At 43.6% G+C, this 14,364-nt stretch overlaps 1 protein-coding gene across 1 annotated transcript; it reads right to left on the bottom strand.

Annotated features, from left to right (window-relative positions):
- Window positions 1-303: 303 nt before the first annotated feature.
- On the bottom strand, window positions 304-13,703 carry AQP4 (aquaporin 4). The gene is given in 6 exon segments (XM_063326769.1): window positions 304-5,065; window positions 6,988-7,068; window positions 7,443-7,607; window positions 8,537-8,951; window positions 13,484-13,529; window positions 13,532-13,703. Coding segments are annotated over 6 exon segments (1,005 nt in total). The 5' UTR covers window positions 13,551-13,703; the 3' UTR covers window positions 304-4,786.
- Window positions 13,704-14,364: the final 661 nt, after the last annotated feature.

Genomic DNA, 14,364 nt, shown 5'->3' on the forward strand with positions numbered 1-14,364 from the left:
TTAGCTCTCCACTAGTCCTACGAGTTTTAAAACCACCTGGCAAAATCAGTGATGTACGTCTACCAGCATAATTTTTGCCCTATTTGGTTTAGCTCGTTTTCACAAAGATATTAAATCTCTTTCACAATCATCTCTCTTCACTGATGAATATTTTTCCACAGTAAATCATTCATTCTCAGTTGCACACACTTCCACACTTCTCTTGGACATGTTCTATTGGCTGGATTGGGATTTTTCCTTATATTTCAGTCCTGAGCTTTAGGATCATTAAATGTTTCCAGTGACCACAAGATGCTTTTTTTTTCATTTTAACAGAAAATTTATTTGCAACAGTAGAGTGAGATACAGTAGAATACAAGTGGGAACCAGATAATCATGTATTATTTTATAGTGTATTTTTCAGTAGATTATTGCAAATGTTACATACGGAAACTTCAAGTCCTATAACATTAGTTCTGATATCACGGTGACTAAGCACTTCAACAATAAGCAGTCTTGTGGAAAAATCCATGTACACTGTTTGCTTTACCTCAGTTGTCCCAAATTACAGACCGCAACAGCATGATTTAGATCATGTAAGCGGATAACAAATAGTTCAGTCTATATTTGCATCTTGTCTATTTAGTAAGTCCTTGAGAAACTCAGACACACACAGGTTGATTTGAGATACAAAAAATTGTGCATGGTGTTTTCATCTCTCACCTTGGAAAGAAAGGTTCACAATGTAAACTCTCACATATTTTATTTAGATTAAAAATATTGGATGGTGTATAATATCCTGAATGTGTTACACAGACTGCAGAAAAAATGTTGCAGAGCACAGCAGCAAATGCTCTGCCACCAAGCACTAGAAAGGTGGAAAGATGAAGGCTATCTAGCTTTCTGAGCAGATACTGTGGCAATTATTAATAATCAGAAATAAAAAACATTTTGAAAAGCTCATATGCAAATACACGTGACGAGCCTAAACACTGCATGAGACGGGTCTCGGTCCTGCTTCCACTGAATGAATGAAAGACACAGCTCCCAAATGCTTCAACAGGAGAAGGGTTATGACGACAACTCAGATGCTGCAGGGTTTCTTTTTTTTTTTTTTTCCTGAGAATAGTTAGAATTTGTTTGATAAACTCCTCAGAGTTCACACAACCCAAAAGGTATTTGTGTGCCTCAGTGTAACCACCCTTAGCTTCCATCCATCCCTTCTTTTCTGAAATCCAGTGACTAAATCTTTTGAATGTGTTTGTTAAAGTGCAAATATAGCAATGGAAACAATCGTGCCATCATGGAGGAGTGAGAGACTCATTCGTGGTTTTTTTTAGGACCTCAGAATGATGACGTGCCTGGCAGACTTCCTGTGATATCCATTCACCGTCATAAACAAAAGACATTTACCATTTCCTACCCCAACGAAGAAATACTTGAAGAGGACACCAAGTTATGTTATGAGGTGCAATTTCGAGCTGAAGGTCCTTAGAACATAAATCTCACTCGAACAGTATTAAAGTACATATTTAAAAATCATATTAAAACAAAAATATTTCCAATCCATAAAAAGGTCACACCAGTCAATTATTTAACCAAATGTGACTATGGTACAGTGATGATACCACTGCAAAACAACCAGGAGAAACACATATCCCTGCAGGTCAAAGCTGAATCAAGTCCTAAGGGATGCTGAAGAGTGACATTCCCTTACATGAATGGTGATCTCTTGTGGTGGGGCTGAACCATCTGTGATGATGGCCACTCCTAAGGATTTACTTCAGGGTGGGTCATAAACCTCAAGTTGAACGCATGTCCTTCCAGAACTAAGTATCTTGCTGAAAGACGCTGATTTTGGAAAATGCACAGTGAAGCACATGAGAGAAGCCATCACGCCCCCCAAAAGCTTAGGATCATTTCCACTGTAGTCAATGACAAACTCCTCCATGAGTCTCTTTCTGTGGGAGCAGGAGCAGACTTCTCTTATCTTGCTTTCCTACTAATGTCCTATGCCATGGCAACATTCTTTACTGTCTAGTGGTTTCTATCTCAGCTTCCCTTCTTTTCCCTAATCTTCTCAGAAGCCTCAGTACCTTATCTCTGATAGTCTCCGAGCGAGGAGTTCTCCCGGGACTGGTTCTGAGTGTTTGCTACACTTCATTAATACAGAGTGTTTCAAGGAAAAAAGTCCTTCTAACTGGGGTGGCTGGTGCTGTGCTTGTGTTATGCTCACCTCGGCAAGAGAACCAGGCTGCGTGAGGAAAATACCCATCAAGCCATTTGTATAAAGGACCCTTAAGCATAAAACAAATCACAGCTTCTTATTTAAATAACACAGTACCATGCAAAATTCACAAATCAAGAGCTTCTAAGGAGTGTCTTTAAATACAAAAATGCAAACCTTTGCTTAAAAATCCACCAGTGCTATGTGTATTACTCTTTATTTTACCTGTTTAAGCCATGCAAAAGGTTTAATCAAAGTGTCCCTTTAACAAATACAGCATTTGAAGGGAAAAAAAAAAAAAGAAGAAAAAAAAGCCAGAACAAACGTCGAGATCAAAAAAACCAACCAAACCACAAGTTTTGATCTTTCTCATTGAGTCTATTTAGCATGGTATTTACCCATCTGAGCAGAGGTATGCAGGGGTCTAAACCACCACGCCTTTGTTGCCCTTCCCCAGGAGACTTAGCCCTTGCTGTGGGAAGGAGCCCTTATCTGCTATTTGACATTGCCCCTTGCCAGTCCCTAACCATGCTCGTGCCCTTGAACCGCGATGCTGCCGCTGTGTCGGGCCACAGCTGAGGACAAATATCAGCTGTTTTACTAGTCTCGACAGGCAGCCACTGCTGTGAAGCTGCAACAAGTATGTGACGGGGACCGTGCCTGGCAGTAGGGCTCACACGTCGGGAGCGGGGCTGTTGTTGGGTCACCCAAGGAAGCCCTGTCCCGCACCCATGTGTGGTGCCCAGGGGGTGCAGGGGAAGGGAGCGTGGTCCAGCTGCAAAGGCATGGAGGAGTCATGAGTTTCATGCTCCATGCAGGGAGCTTGCGACACACTCTAACAGGGTTTAAGACAAGAAAAGCGTGAAACTAAGAAAATGAGTATGGCAGGACATGCTGGGAGTTGGGGTAGTAGAATTGCCTTTGGATCATAGTGCACAGATTTGAGTGTAGCAGTGGTTTATTATCTCATTAGAAACGTCTAATTCCCTGTAATAAAGATTGCATGTAGAGCATGTCAGAGAGCAGACAAGGCTATTACAGCCCACAGCCAGGACTAATGCTTTTTTTCCCTCTTATTGCTAAATAGGCAGAAGTAGCTTTTCAATTTCAAAATAAAAACTATACAATTACAGTAATAGTACCACGCTCCTGACTGCTCTGCAGCTGCATATTGTAAAACTCGAAGCCACTGATCAGAAACAAAAGCAGTAAAACACAGTAACAGCTTTACAGAAATGTTCTGCTGGGGTGAGTACGTCTGTCAAAATACTTGTATACGGGAAAGATTGATTACTGAACATATTTCGTGTTCCTTTCCCCCTAAAAAACCCTGCAAGTGCTCGCATCTTTTCCTAACGACAGATAAAGAAACCTTTGCCACAGGTGTAATTAAGACCATATGAACAGTGGAACAAGCATGAATCCTGTTCAAATAGTTAGGCATCGGTTACAACAAAAAGCCAGAAGCAGTCATATTTTTATCATCTGTTATAAAAAAATATTTCCCAATCAGTGTTTCAATACAGTTAAAAGTTAAAAACCCTCTACATTACTAATAAATTAAAAACCCATATCTCCAGCCATCTTGTAAGAAAGTAGGTAAGTAATTTAAACCCTTAGTTTACATAAATTAGCACAGAAATGTGTATTTGAACAAGCGCACTGAAAACAGATATGCCTTCTTTTCTTCTGATATCTTTTATTTGAGTTATTAAGTAACAGGAAAGCCTTTATATTCTTTGCATGACCTTCAGAGTCTGCTTACACTAAATGGTCAATAGTCAAACCCCAGGAGAATGTTTCACCAGATAGACAATGACAAGAGGGAGCAAGAAGTACAGTTAAATGCTTTGCAGCCTTATTACAGTTCAACATTCAGTCTCAGCGTATTTACTCCCGGGAAGGGATGAAGGTAATATATTTATACTGCAAATCACAGGAGTGAGATGTGATGGGTTGATAGAATTTTTATTTTTTTTTTTTAAACGTATTAAAGTATCATTTTTTCAGAGGTAGTTTGCAAGGCAACAGTGATGTACCTGAATGGAAACAATACTCCTTTGCTTGACTGTGGATAAAACTCTTAAATACTGTTGGTGCTGTCCCTGAACCTCGCTTAATGGATAAGATGTTCTAATCGGAGCTGACAACAGCCAATTAAGTGTCAGAAGAACAATCTGATAAGTAGGTCTTTATGTCTATAGGCATTTCCTGGTATGTCTTAACTGTCAATCTGAATGTTAAACATCTCTATCTTTATCTCATTATTGACTGATTTATTAAAGGAGAATGCTTTCATCTCTTTTTTTTTTTGATTTTGGGGTTGCTCCAGAAAGAAGGAAAGGAAAATACTAGCAACACCTCTCGATTTGGAATAATTGAAGGGGAACACTAATTATAGCAAAGGCCTAATCTTCCAACTGAGCCGGCGTATGGTTTGGTGACACCACTACCACGCACACCATACCTGCTAAGAAATGGTAGACACTCAGTCTAGAGGAGATCTGTTTCTTTAATAGGTGGAAGGATATCTGTGGACGTGCTAGCAGGCTGCTCTCTGCTTTCAGTGCTTCTTGCTAGTCATACAGAAGACAACACCTCGCTGGATGGATCTCTTCCCTTCTTGTCCTCACCCCTGTCGATATCAATCACATGAACTATGCCAGGCTTCAGGATCAGGTCGTCGGTCTCTACGTGGCTCCTGTTATCGTCCACCTCGATGTACTTCCCTTTGGACGGCTGGGTAGCCTTACTGAAGACATCTTTAAAACGGCGCTTGAGTTCAACGTCTGGGCAATAGACGTACTCATAAAGAGCACCAGCAAGGACTGCTCCTATTATTGGCCCCACCCAATACACCTGCAAAAAGAGGTGGAAAAGAGACAGGCATTAAGCTCTACAGCAAATGAAAAAGCCAGGGTACCACAGAAAAGCATGTTACTACAGACTTCACTCGGAAAACTTTCTGCAAAATATCCTGGCCCAATTGTTCAAACTGACTCTCCAGAAATGCATGGTCACATAGTTCCCTGGCTTTCACGAATGAACTGGGATGAAATATGCCATCGTACCAGTTTATGTGACAGAGAAGTGTAACTACCATAGATGGTGACCGGGAGCTCTGCAATTAAGTGACTGCTCTAAAAATCACATATGAAATTGGTCAAAAGGCAGTCTCTTAGGCAGTTAATGGCATTAGTCCTAGGTCACCCCTTTGTTTTTCCAAGAGGTCTTGTCTAAATTTTCATTGCTTATTGCCAGCTCTAGATAACCTATATGGACTGTTTGCAAAGATGACACAAAATAAACATCAGTGCAGAGAACTGATTTCCTTTTGCATTTTCACCCAAGACAAGAATGAAATTTTAAGGAAACAAAACCTTTCCTAGTGTATAAACAAACAATTCTACTTCAGAATTTCAGACTCACATTTCCAAAATAATCCAAATTTGGCTTCTGATCCTGCAGAATCCAACAAGCAGTCAGCTACCTGATTATTTAATTTGAATAAGCAAATACAACCAACAGACACAACTTTGTAGGGTACCTATCTATTTCTGCGTGATGGGCAGCAGTTCTATAACATTAGTAAGTGCAGAAGCCCATGTCAATGGTATGCCAATGTCGCTGCAGCACTGGAGGAGGAGAAAAGGCCATCTTTCCAAGGGACCGGGACAGTAGCTAAGCTTTTCCTACAAGTTTCTCCATGCTACATTTGTTTATTGTTTACGGCTTTAGTTATAAATTACAGGCTCCCTCAGAGTATGGATAATTAATCTTGTGAAAAACTACAGCAGTTTTTCGTATGAACAAGCCATTCACTGATAACTGGGTAAATCTGCCTCAATAGGATAACTCTTGGGAACAAAGTTACACATGGTATCGTGTTTGCAGAATTGGAGCCTTAGGGCCTGAAGACAACGCTATTTCTGTTATTAGCTGCAGCGGGAGCAATGTGGGCTTCGTACTTTAAAAATCAAGAAAATCCTTATATGCACTGTAATATGCAGCTCTTACAGCTAGCATTGAAAGCGTCCCTAGAAGTGCCTTCCCTGCCTTTAATTAGGTGAGGCCGAGCTGCAATCCATCTCTCTCTTATAAAATGTGAATTAGTTTTTAATAAGTTTAATAGTGGGATGCTATAGAAAAATGACTGCATCATTCACAAGCTGTTTACCAAATTGTTTCCTGCGCAAATGCTCCTAGTTAAGCTGACGCTTTCAAATTGAAGCAGGTAACATCTGGTCTGGTCTGCAAAGACCAGACTGCAACCCCTTCATCTCTCACTGCGGGCATTTGCCGAGGCAGGTTCTCCCCTGGGAACCAGATCACAGAGGGTCCCCGCTCTCATTTTACACGTCTGCCCCAATTTGCCGCAGAACCAGGTGAAACGTGAAGCCGACGGAATTACTTCCATAACTTCTCATCAGCGTGGCCGAGGGGTTTGCAATCTGCCTCGGAGGATTTTTCTTTCCAGCAGTTCAATTCTTTCAGTCTCGCTGGATTGCTTTTTTTGTTTTGAGCTTTTTGTACGATTTCCTTTCTACGCCAGCTACTACCTCCACAAAACGGCCCCTGGACAGCAAGATGCTATTCCAGCCCACCACAGTCCTGGGCGAGGAGCTTAATTACACCAAAGCTTGTGGCAGGTCAGCGCCTGTCTCCCTCAGTGATGGTCTCTATGGGACATACTGGAATAGATAACCAAAAGCAAAATGGTGTATGAAAAATCCTGATAGCTGTTTGTTGCTATGGCGAAGGAAGCACGAAAGCAGAGTTACCCATTGGTTTTCCCATCTCCCCATGATGACGGCAGGCCCAAATGATCGAGCTGGGTTCATACTGGCACCAGTGTAATTGATCTAAAGGAGAGACAAAATGTTACCTGTTATTAAAGTCATGAAGGTAGTTATTCAACTTCTGCTGGTCCTTGTACTATGGGGACACCCTGGCTTTGCATGGCTTCTAATCTCGACGGCGAGTATTGTCACTCTCCTGAGTCTTATCACAAAATTAACAAAGTCATCACATACATAAACAGGCAGAAAAGCTCTGATGCAACACCCTACCCAAGGGGACCCTCCTGCTACTCCAAAGGGTTTTGGCGTGGATCCATAAAGAATATAGCAGCTATATAGCTACAGCAGCCATAAAGGCCACGGAAGTTTCCATTTACTTCTGAAGTAGTCATAAAGGGACAAAGGGTCTATTTTTTAAAAAGAAGCCATTAACTTACAGCAAATAAATGTCCAATTGCAACAGAAAATCCAATTGCTAAAGCTACTGAACCAGTGACATCACTTCGTTTTGAATCACAGCTGGCAAAAATAGTAAAAACCAGCTGGAATGTAATTATCAACTCCACCAGGAGTCCATGGCCAGCGGAAAGATCCCCATGTACCTGGAAGAAGGGAAAGAAACACCGGAGATGAAGCAAAGGTGATTTTGTATGTGGTAGCTTTCTGATTTATGTTAATTGTATTTCAATGAAAGATATTTCTAAATGGTACACAGTGAAAGTATACAACAATGAACTTTTGGAGGTACAGATTCTCCCCCAAACACCCTTTTCTCCCTTTTTTCCTAATTAAATTTTAAATTTTTTTATTTTATTTTGAGAGCCATGGAAAATTACTGCTGGACTGAGAACAGAAGGCTCAACAGTAACACCCAACAAGAACTTCAAAGTTAGACTGAAGAAGAATAGTTTATTTTTACACAGGGATTTGCAAATGCTGCACTTCCCCTTCACCTTTTTTTTCTTGGGAGCACTGTAATTTACTATTCAATTATAAATTCATTAATTAGCCCTGACTTAATTAATTTAAATTTCAATTAAAAATTAAGCAGTGTGCGGCTCAAGTGCATTTTTAATAAGTCCTGCAACAGGGCTAACTGATGGCATTCCTTATTAGTTTAGAACAAAGCTGAAATCTAAGCCACAATCTATTTCAAAAGTATGTCATTTTAAATTGATGTTTTTTCAATCCCCATCATAATGGCATAGAATTAATTTCCCCCTCCCCAGCCCATATAAAAATGGCATTTCACGCATATATTATTTAAATTGTGTATGTAAATTAACATTACCTGCTGTCATCAGATTTGGGGAAGTTCTAGGAAAAAGAACTTCTATTAAAAGAACAGCTATAGACATTACGCTGCATAAACCCATCCTAAGGAGAGCTTTAAGCCCTGTCTAGATGTCGTAAATAAACCAGCAAGCTCTTAAAAATCTCTACTTGATCTCTCTTTATTCTGCGTGACACTGATTATGTTTTCTTAGGCGCTAAGCTAGTCTAGTTCAAGAGCCGGAGGAGAAGCGATTACCGCAGTGACTCCCAGGCCTCCTACCACGCTTGGCGGTGTGACGAGGTAAAGGATGCCTGCGCCCACGATGGCTCCCAGGCACTGGGCAAGAATGTAGAAGACGGACTTGGCGAGGCTGATCTTCCTCGTGCAGACCATTGCCACGGTCACAGCAGGGTTAATGTGGCCTCCGCTGATGTGTCCAAAGCACTGCACCATGGTTGCAATGCTGAGTCCAAAGCAGAGGGAGATAAGGACCATGTCTACAGGCAGGGGCTTCTCTGCTCCACCCCAGTTGATCGTGGAGCCGAGGCTCAGGAGGACAAAAATGAGCATGGCCAAAAATTCTGCCGAAACGGCTTTCCAGAAGGGCTGTGTCCAGACTCCTTTAAAGGCCACCATGATGCTCTCAAACTTACACAGACGTCCACACTTACTGAAAAGGAAAACACAGCTTCATCAGAAGTCACCAAATAAGCCTTATGCTCTCCTGTCAGGGAGCTGCTATCCAGCAGACCTTGGAGAGAAGGTGGCAACGCTGAGTATCCTCGGGCTGGGACAACCACAGACTGCACTCTCGGAGCAGACTGCCCTTAAAACATAACCGGTGTTCGAGTGTCTGCAGGACACAGGGTAATCAACCACCCCTTGAGAGAAGTCTGTCTGTGCAGCTTCAGTTCACAAAAAGCAACCTCTGTATCTTTTGAAATAGTCAGCAGAGGCTGACCTCTGCCTGACTTAGAGTCTGTACAGCCCCACCACTTCCAGGGGCCTCTTCACCATCATGCTCATTACATGGGTAGGTATCCTCTTTTTCTAAGCAAATCCGTACTTTTCAGAAAGCAGGTACGATCAGTCAATAAAACCCCAACATCTTAGTCAAACCCTAGTGGTTTTGATAACGGTATAGTATTGGGAGGTTGTCCTGGGAGCTGTAAGAGAAAGTCTATTTGTTTGAACACTCGCACACACCAATATTTCAATTTATATTTATGCAAAGAGCAGTTTCTTCACTATGGATGTAGAGTAAAAATTGAATTCCGACAGGAGAATAGATGCAACCCTAAATCCTGACCTTTAAATCAATCACACAATCAATAAAGCGCTTTCTTTTTGGCTATGGGTGCTGAGTAAGCTGTGGAATAGAGCAATATTTTCTGTATGTGTCGTGCGTAGAACTCTGTGTGGCAAAGAAAGAAGTGTCTTGATTTTCCTCTCTGTCTGGAGATTCTATTTATTAGTCTACACTGCCTTCCTGATGAGTTGCAATTTTGCTAGATGTTCAGATACCTATGAAAGTGGGTCATCAAAGAAAAGTTATTTGTGGTATTAATAAATGAGGAGAATAAGCCAAAAGGGAAGCATTTTAATGAGTTTCTAAGGAATGCTAACAAGATTCTTCTCTAAAAACAAAAGCAAAAATCCTCCAACCCCTCCAAAAAGTAGAAAACAAAAGGAAGAATATTCAGCTGCTACATTTGGGAACAGAATTTCAAGTGGAAGACGGATGAATTTATGCTCAGTTATCTAAGGTAACAGAGATACAATGCATATTTAATACCACTTACATCAGAAAGAAGCATAAAAGGCACGTCTGCCCTTTTCAAGTTATTGCAAGAGGAATGGCCCATGAATTTCTTAACAGCTGCAGTGAGTTAGGGAAAGGCAATTTAATCCTGTGACTGGAGCAAATAATTTGTTTCCCTGTCTCATTTCTTATGCTAATTTACTGTGTATTTTGGATAGGTCATTTGAACTCTATCTCAGTTCTCTAGACTCTCAGATGAGAACAAGAATTACATTATCTCCTGCAAATGGCTGTTGTAAAGTGCTTGTGAAGTGATCGGAGAGACTTGAGCGGGACTTGCTCTGCTAGAGAAGAACTGAAGACAAAACCTCAAAAGAAAATAAAACCATCCCCCAAATCTTCTGATTTTGGGTCAAACTCAAGACAAATGGGAAGATGTTTTTGTAAGATCTCATACTAACAGTCAGTTAATGACCAACTATCTAGACTAGACCTTTTGTTCAAAATGGCCCAAAATCATTGCCTCCCCCAATGCTGAAGCTCTCGGGTATTTGGTCATCCTTACCTTTGAACCCTATGCCCAGATGCTCACTGAAACCTAAAGTCTTACCTCTGACAGCCTTACTATTTCCTCACGAATAATTTATTTTAGTGGCCCGAGTACAATACAGGTGCTATATTCATACTGAGAAAAGCTCATTTTCCCAGGGCGTGTCCAAGGTGAACATTTCATATAGGGATGAAGCATATCCTGAAGCCCATGGAAAAGAAACCTGGATGCACAGGCAAGGGAAGCAGCACTCATCCACCGTCTCACCCCCAGCCCAGCTGGGATGCAACCTGTACTTCCCCAACCTTTCGCTCGCTAAACAAAATGCAAGCCCCGGTGTTACATTCCAGACTTCTGCAAAATTTCCAACCACAAAGGGCACTATGGGGGGGAATGTAGGGTTTTGGAGCATGGGAGAGAAGGTATGGTGACTCCTGACCTCTTTGTCCAGCTGTGCCTGACCATCTCTTTCTGTACGCAGAGAATAGCGAGATCTGCAAATGAATTTCATTTGTTCATCCTGTAGAAGTGGATAGAAAAGGGTGTCTGTATTTGGTATTAAAATAGTGCAGCATTAGCTTCCTTCTAGTTGGGGAACATCTTGGAAGAACATATTAAGAATATGTGTGTGTGCCCACGTATGCAAGAGAGAGACAGGGAAGATGCAGAAGATCCCACCTAGTGAACTGCTGATGGGCCTGTCTAGAAGGAGGCTACCACTTGTGAAGGACGTACCGCTACTCCAACTGAGACCACGTGCAATTAATTCAATCAATATTATTTGCAGCCCTGAAAATGCAAAAATGTTGTATGCAAGCCAAAAGCATCATAGCTCAAACACAAAGGCTCGCTCATCAATATAAAGAAAGTTTCTGTTCTTCTAAAACAGCGTTCTACATGGGGAAAAAAAATCAAACTGGCAGAACTACACTGTCAGCCATACTTTGATAGTTAATGATTTAAACATCAATTTTTAATGCACACGTTTTTCTTAGAATCACAGAATCTTCATGGTTGGAAAGGACCTTTGAGATCATCGAGTCCAACCAAATAACGTACAATCTCTGTCACTAGAGCATGCCCTGAAGTGTCAAGTCTAGACATTTCTTAAACACCTCTAGGGATGGTGACTCAACCACCTCCCTGGGCAGGCTGTTCCAGTGCCTGACCACTCTTTCAGTAAAGTAATTCTTCCTAATGTCTAATCTAAACCTCCCCCGCCGCAACTTCAGACCAGTCTGTTTTTCTATGATTTCAACACCCAGCAAAATGCCCAGCTGTCACAGCCAAATTTTTCTTTCCAACTGTACACCTTTTTTCCTCACAGCAAAACCCCCTACAAATGTTAATAAAAGCTTAATACTGTGCTTGAGCCCCGAGTCCAAGTTTTCACTTAAATCCAAAGGCTACCAGCAACTTAGAAATCAACACCATCCCCAACACCCACTAGTTTTTCAGCATGCAGTTAATTTAAAGGCTTGAGATGAGACAGAGAGTGATGGCTGTGCCAGGTGTGAGACCAAACTGGGACTTTCCAGCAGCTGAGATTTGCCATCAAAGTTGCAGAACAATTTTTTGGAGTAGTTGTTCATGTTTGCCTTAGATAAATACAAAATACAACAGAAAAAGAGAAAGACACTTCCACGTTATGGTCACACATTAACTTCACGTGTGGCCACAGCTGAAATTTCCTGGTCTGGACTACAAGATGACACAGTGGACTGTGTCTGATAGGATGCAAGGTAGGTTTTTACAGGTCATGTTGCCGTCAGGGCTGCAGGCACGATTACGGTTTCAAAGCCGCAACACTATCAATAATAACAAAGGCTTCACTACAAAAGTCGAACGCTATTTTAAAAATTCTTGCTTTTCCTCCCCAGTAGCATGTCAAGGAGCAAACAGCCGGGAGGTGGGCTGGCAGCCAGCCGCTCCACACGACACCGCTGTGGCACAGGAGTTTCGTGCGTGCGGCGGCTATTTCCAGTGACATCTTCGCAGCAGACCCAGCTACTGCCCGACCTGCGCTGGCACCGCCGGCGGTGGCTCAAATGGACACCGGGCACCGCTCGCCAGCCTCGGGGCCGGGGCGGGGGCACAGGCTACTGTTGCAAAACAAACGCACCACCGCAGGGCTCGCTTCTAACCATTGCGCCTCATTCTCCAGCACGATGCTGAATGAGCGACTGACATGGATGTCTCCAGGAGGTGGGGAGAGGGAGGCTTGGGAGCCCAGTGCCGCAACTTCCCGGCTGTGCGGGAGCTGGGCTTTCTGCACGCACCTCTCCCCGTCCCAGCACCGCAAGTGGCGAATAAAACAAAGTTGTAGGGTGGGGGAAAGGAGGGGGGGTTGCAACCCTCCACCCTCCTTCTCACCTCGGGTGTGAAAACCCAAGGATGACTGAAAGGCTCCGGTAGTGCCTCCGGGGAGGGGGAGCCCGCTGCCCCGCGAGCCGTCCCTCAGCTGCAAAACACCGGGGAAAGGCAGCACCCCCGAGCCCCCCGACGGCGGGCAGGACAACGGCGGCGGCGGGGGAGTGTGTGTGGGTGTTCTCCGCGGGCGCGGAGAAGGGGCGCCCCTCCCGCAGCCGCGCACACCCGCCGTCCCATAAAGTTATCTTCGGTTTGGGATGGGCTGCCCCCTCCCTTCTTTCCCTCCTTCATTCCTTCCTTCCCTCCCTCCCTCCGTCTCTCTCTCCCTCCGCGCTCGCGGAGGGCCGCGCACTCACCCGCGGCGCGGAGCGGCCGCTCCGTCGCTCATGCCTGCCCGGCGGGCGCGGAGCCGCGGCGGGGCGGGCGAGCGGCGCTCGGCGGGGTGGGCTCGGGGGGGGTGGTGGTGGTGGTGGTGGCACGGCTCCCAACCATGCGACTAGCCAGCCCCGCGGTCCCCTACCTGCTGCTCGGCGCGGGCGAAGGGTACTTGAGAGCCAGGCGACCGGCTGCGGGTCATTTGCGATCATGTGAATATGCAGATTAATTCAGGGGGGTTTCGCGGCTGCTTCTTAAATGAAGCAGCCCGGGGCCGAAGCGAGCCCACTGTGCTTCTGCAGCGGGGGGCTGCACAGCATGGGGAGAGACTCCCAGGTTTCTCGGTTTCTTCTCTCTGCCGCGCACTGTATCGAAGGGGAAAAAAAAAAAAAAAAGTCTAAGCAACTCTGCAGCCAGGGAGCTTTATCCATCATTTTAGATGGATATTAGAGCCTATTAGAACTCTACTGGTGACAAAAGTGTTTAATTTGTTGGAAGTTGCTAAATTCAACAAAGTTTTGCCCAGCGTGGAAAGCCAATGGAGGCCACTGAAAAGAACTGTTGAAATTAGACCATGATGCTGCTGAGGACATTCAGATGGTCCTCACCTTGAGCGAAACCCATTGAATCTACAGCATGAACACAAGCAAATGAAAAAGCAGCCCTTTACATAATAAGAAAAAATCAGTCACCTAAGTTGCCAGGCACAATTATTTTGTTAGAGAATGCATGGAAACTGTCACTTAAAGGAGGCAGGCATGAAAATGGAACAAAGTATCTAGAAAATCCTTCCCCCCCCCCCCCCCCCAGTGGCTTAGAACTTTGCATACAGTAAGAGTCTGTGTGTAAGTTATATACAAAATATTTTAAGGGACACGTTGTTCAAATGTTAAAGCAGGTTGAAATGGCATGTACAGAGAAACTACATCTACTGCCATGTGTCCATGCAGCAAGAGAAAGAATCAAAATTTGGCATGATGATCAGCCAGCCTGTACTGGATACACTGTACCAGATAATCTTTCTGA

This window comes from Chroicocephalus ridibundus, chromosome 2 (assembly GCF_963924245.1).
Source record: "Chroicocephalus ridibundus chromosome 2, bChrRid1.1, whole genome shotgun sequence".
NCBI lineage: Eukaryota > Metazoa > Chordata > Aves > Charadriiformes > Laridae > Chroicocephalus > Chroicocephalus ridibundus.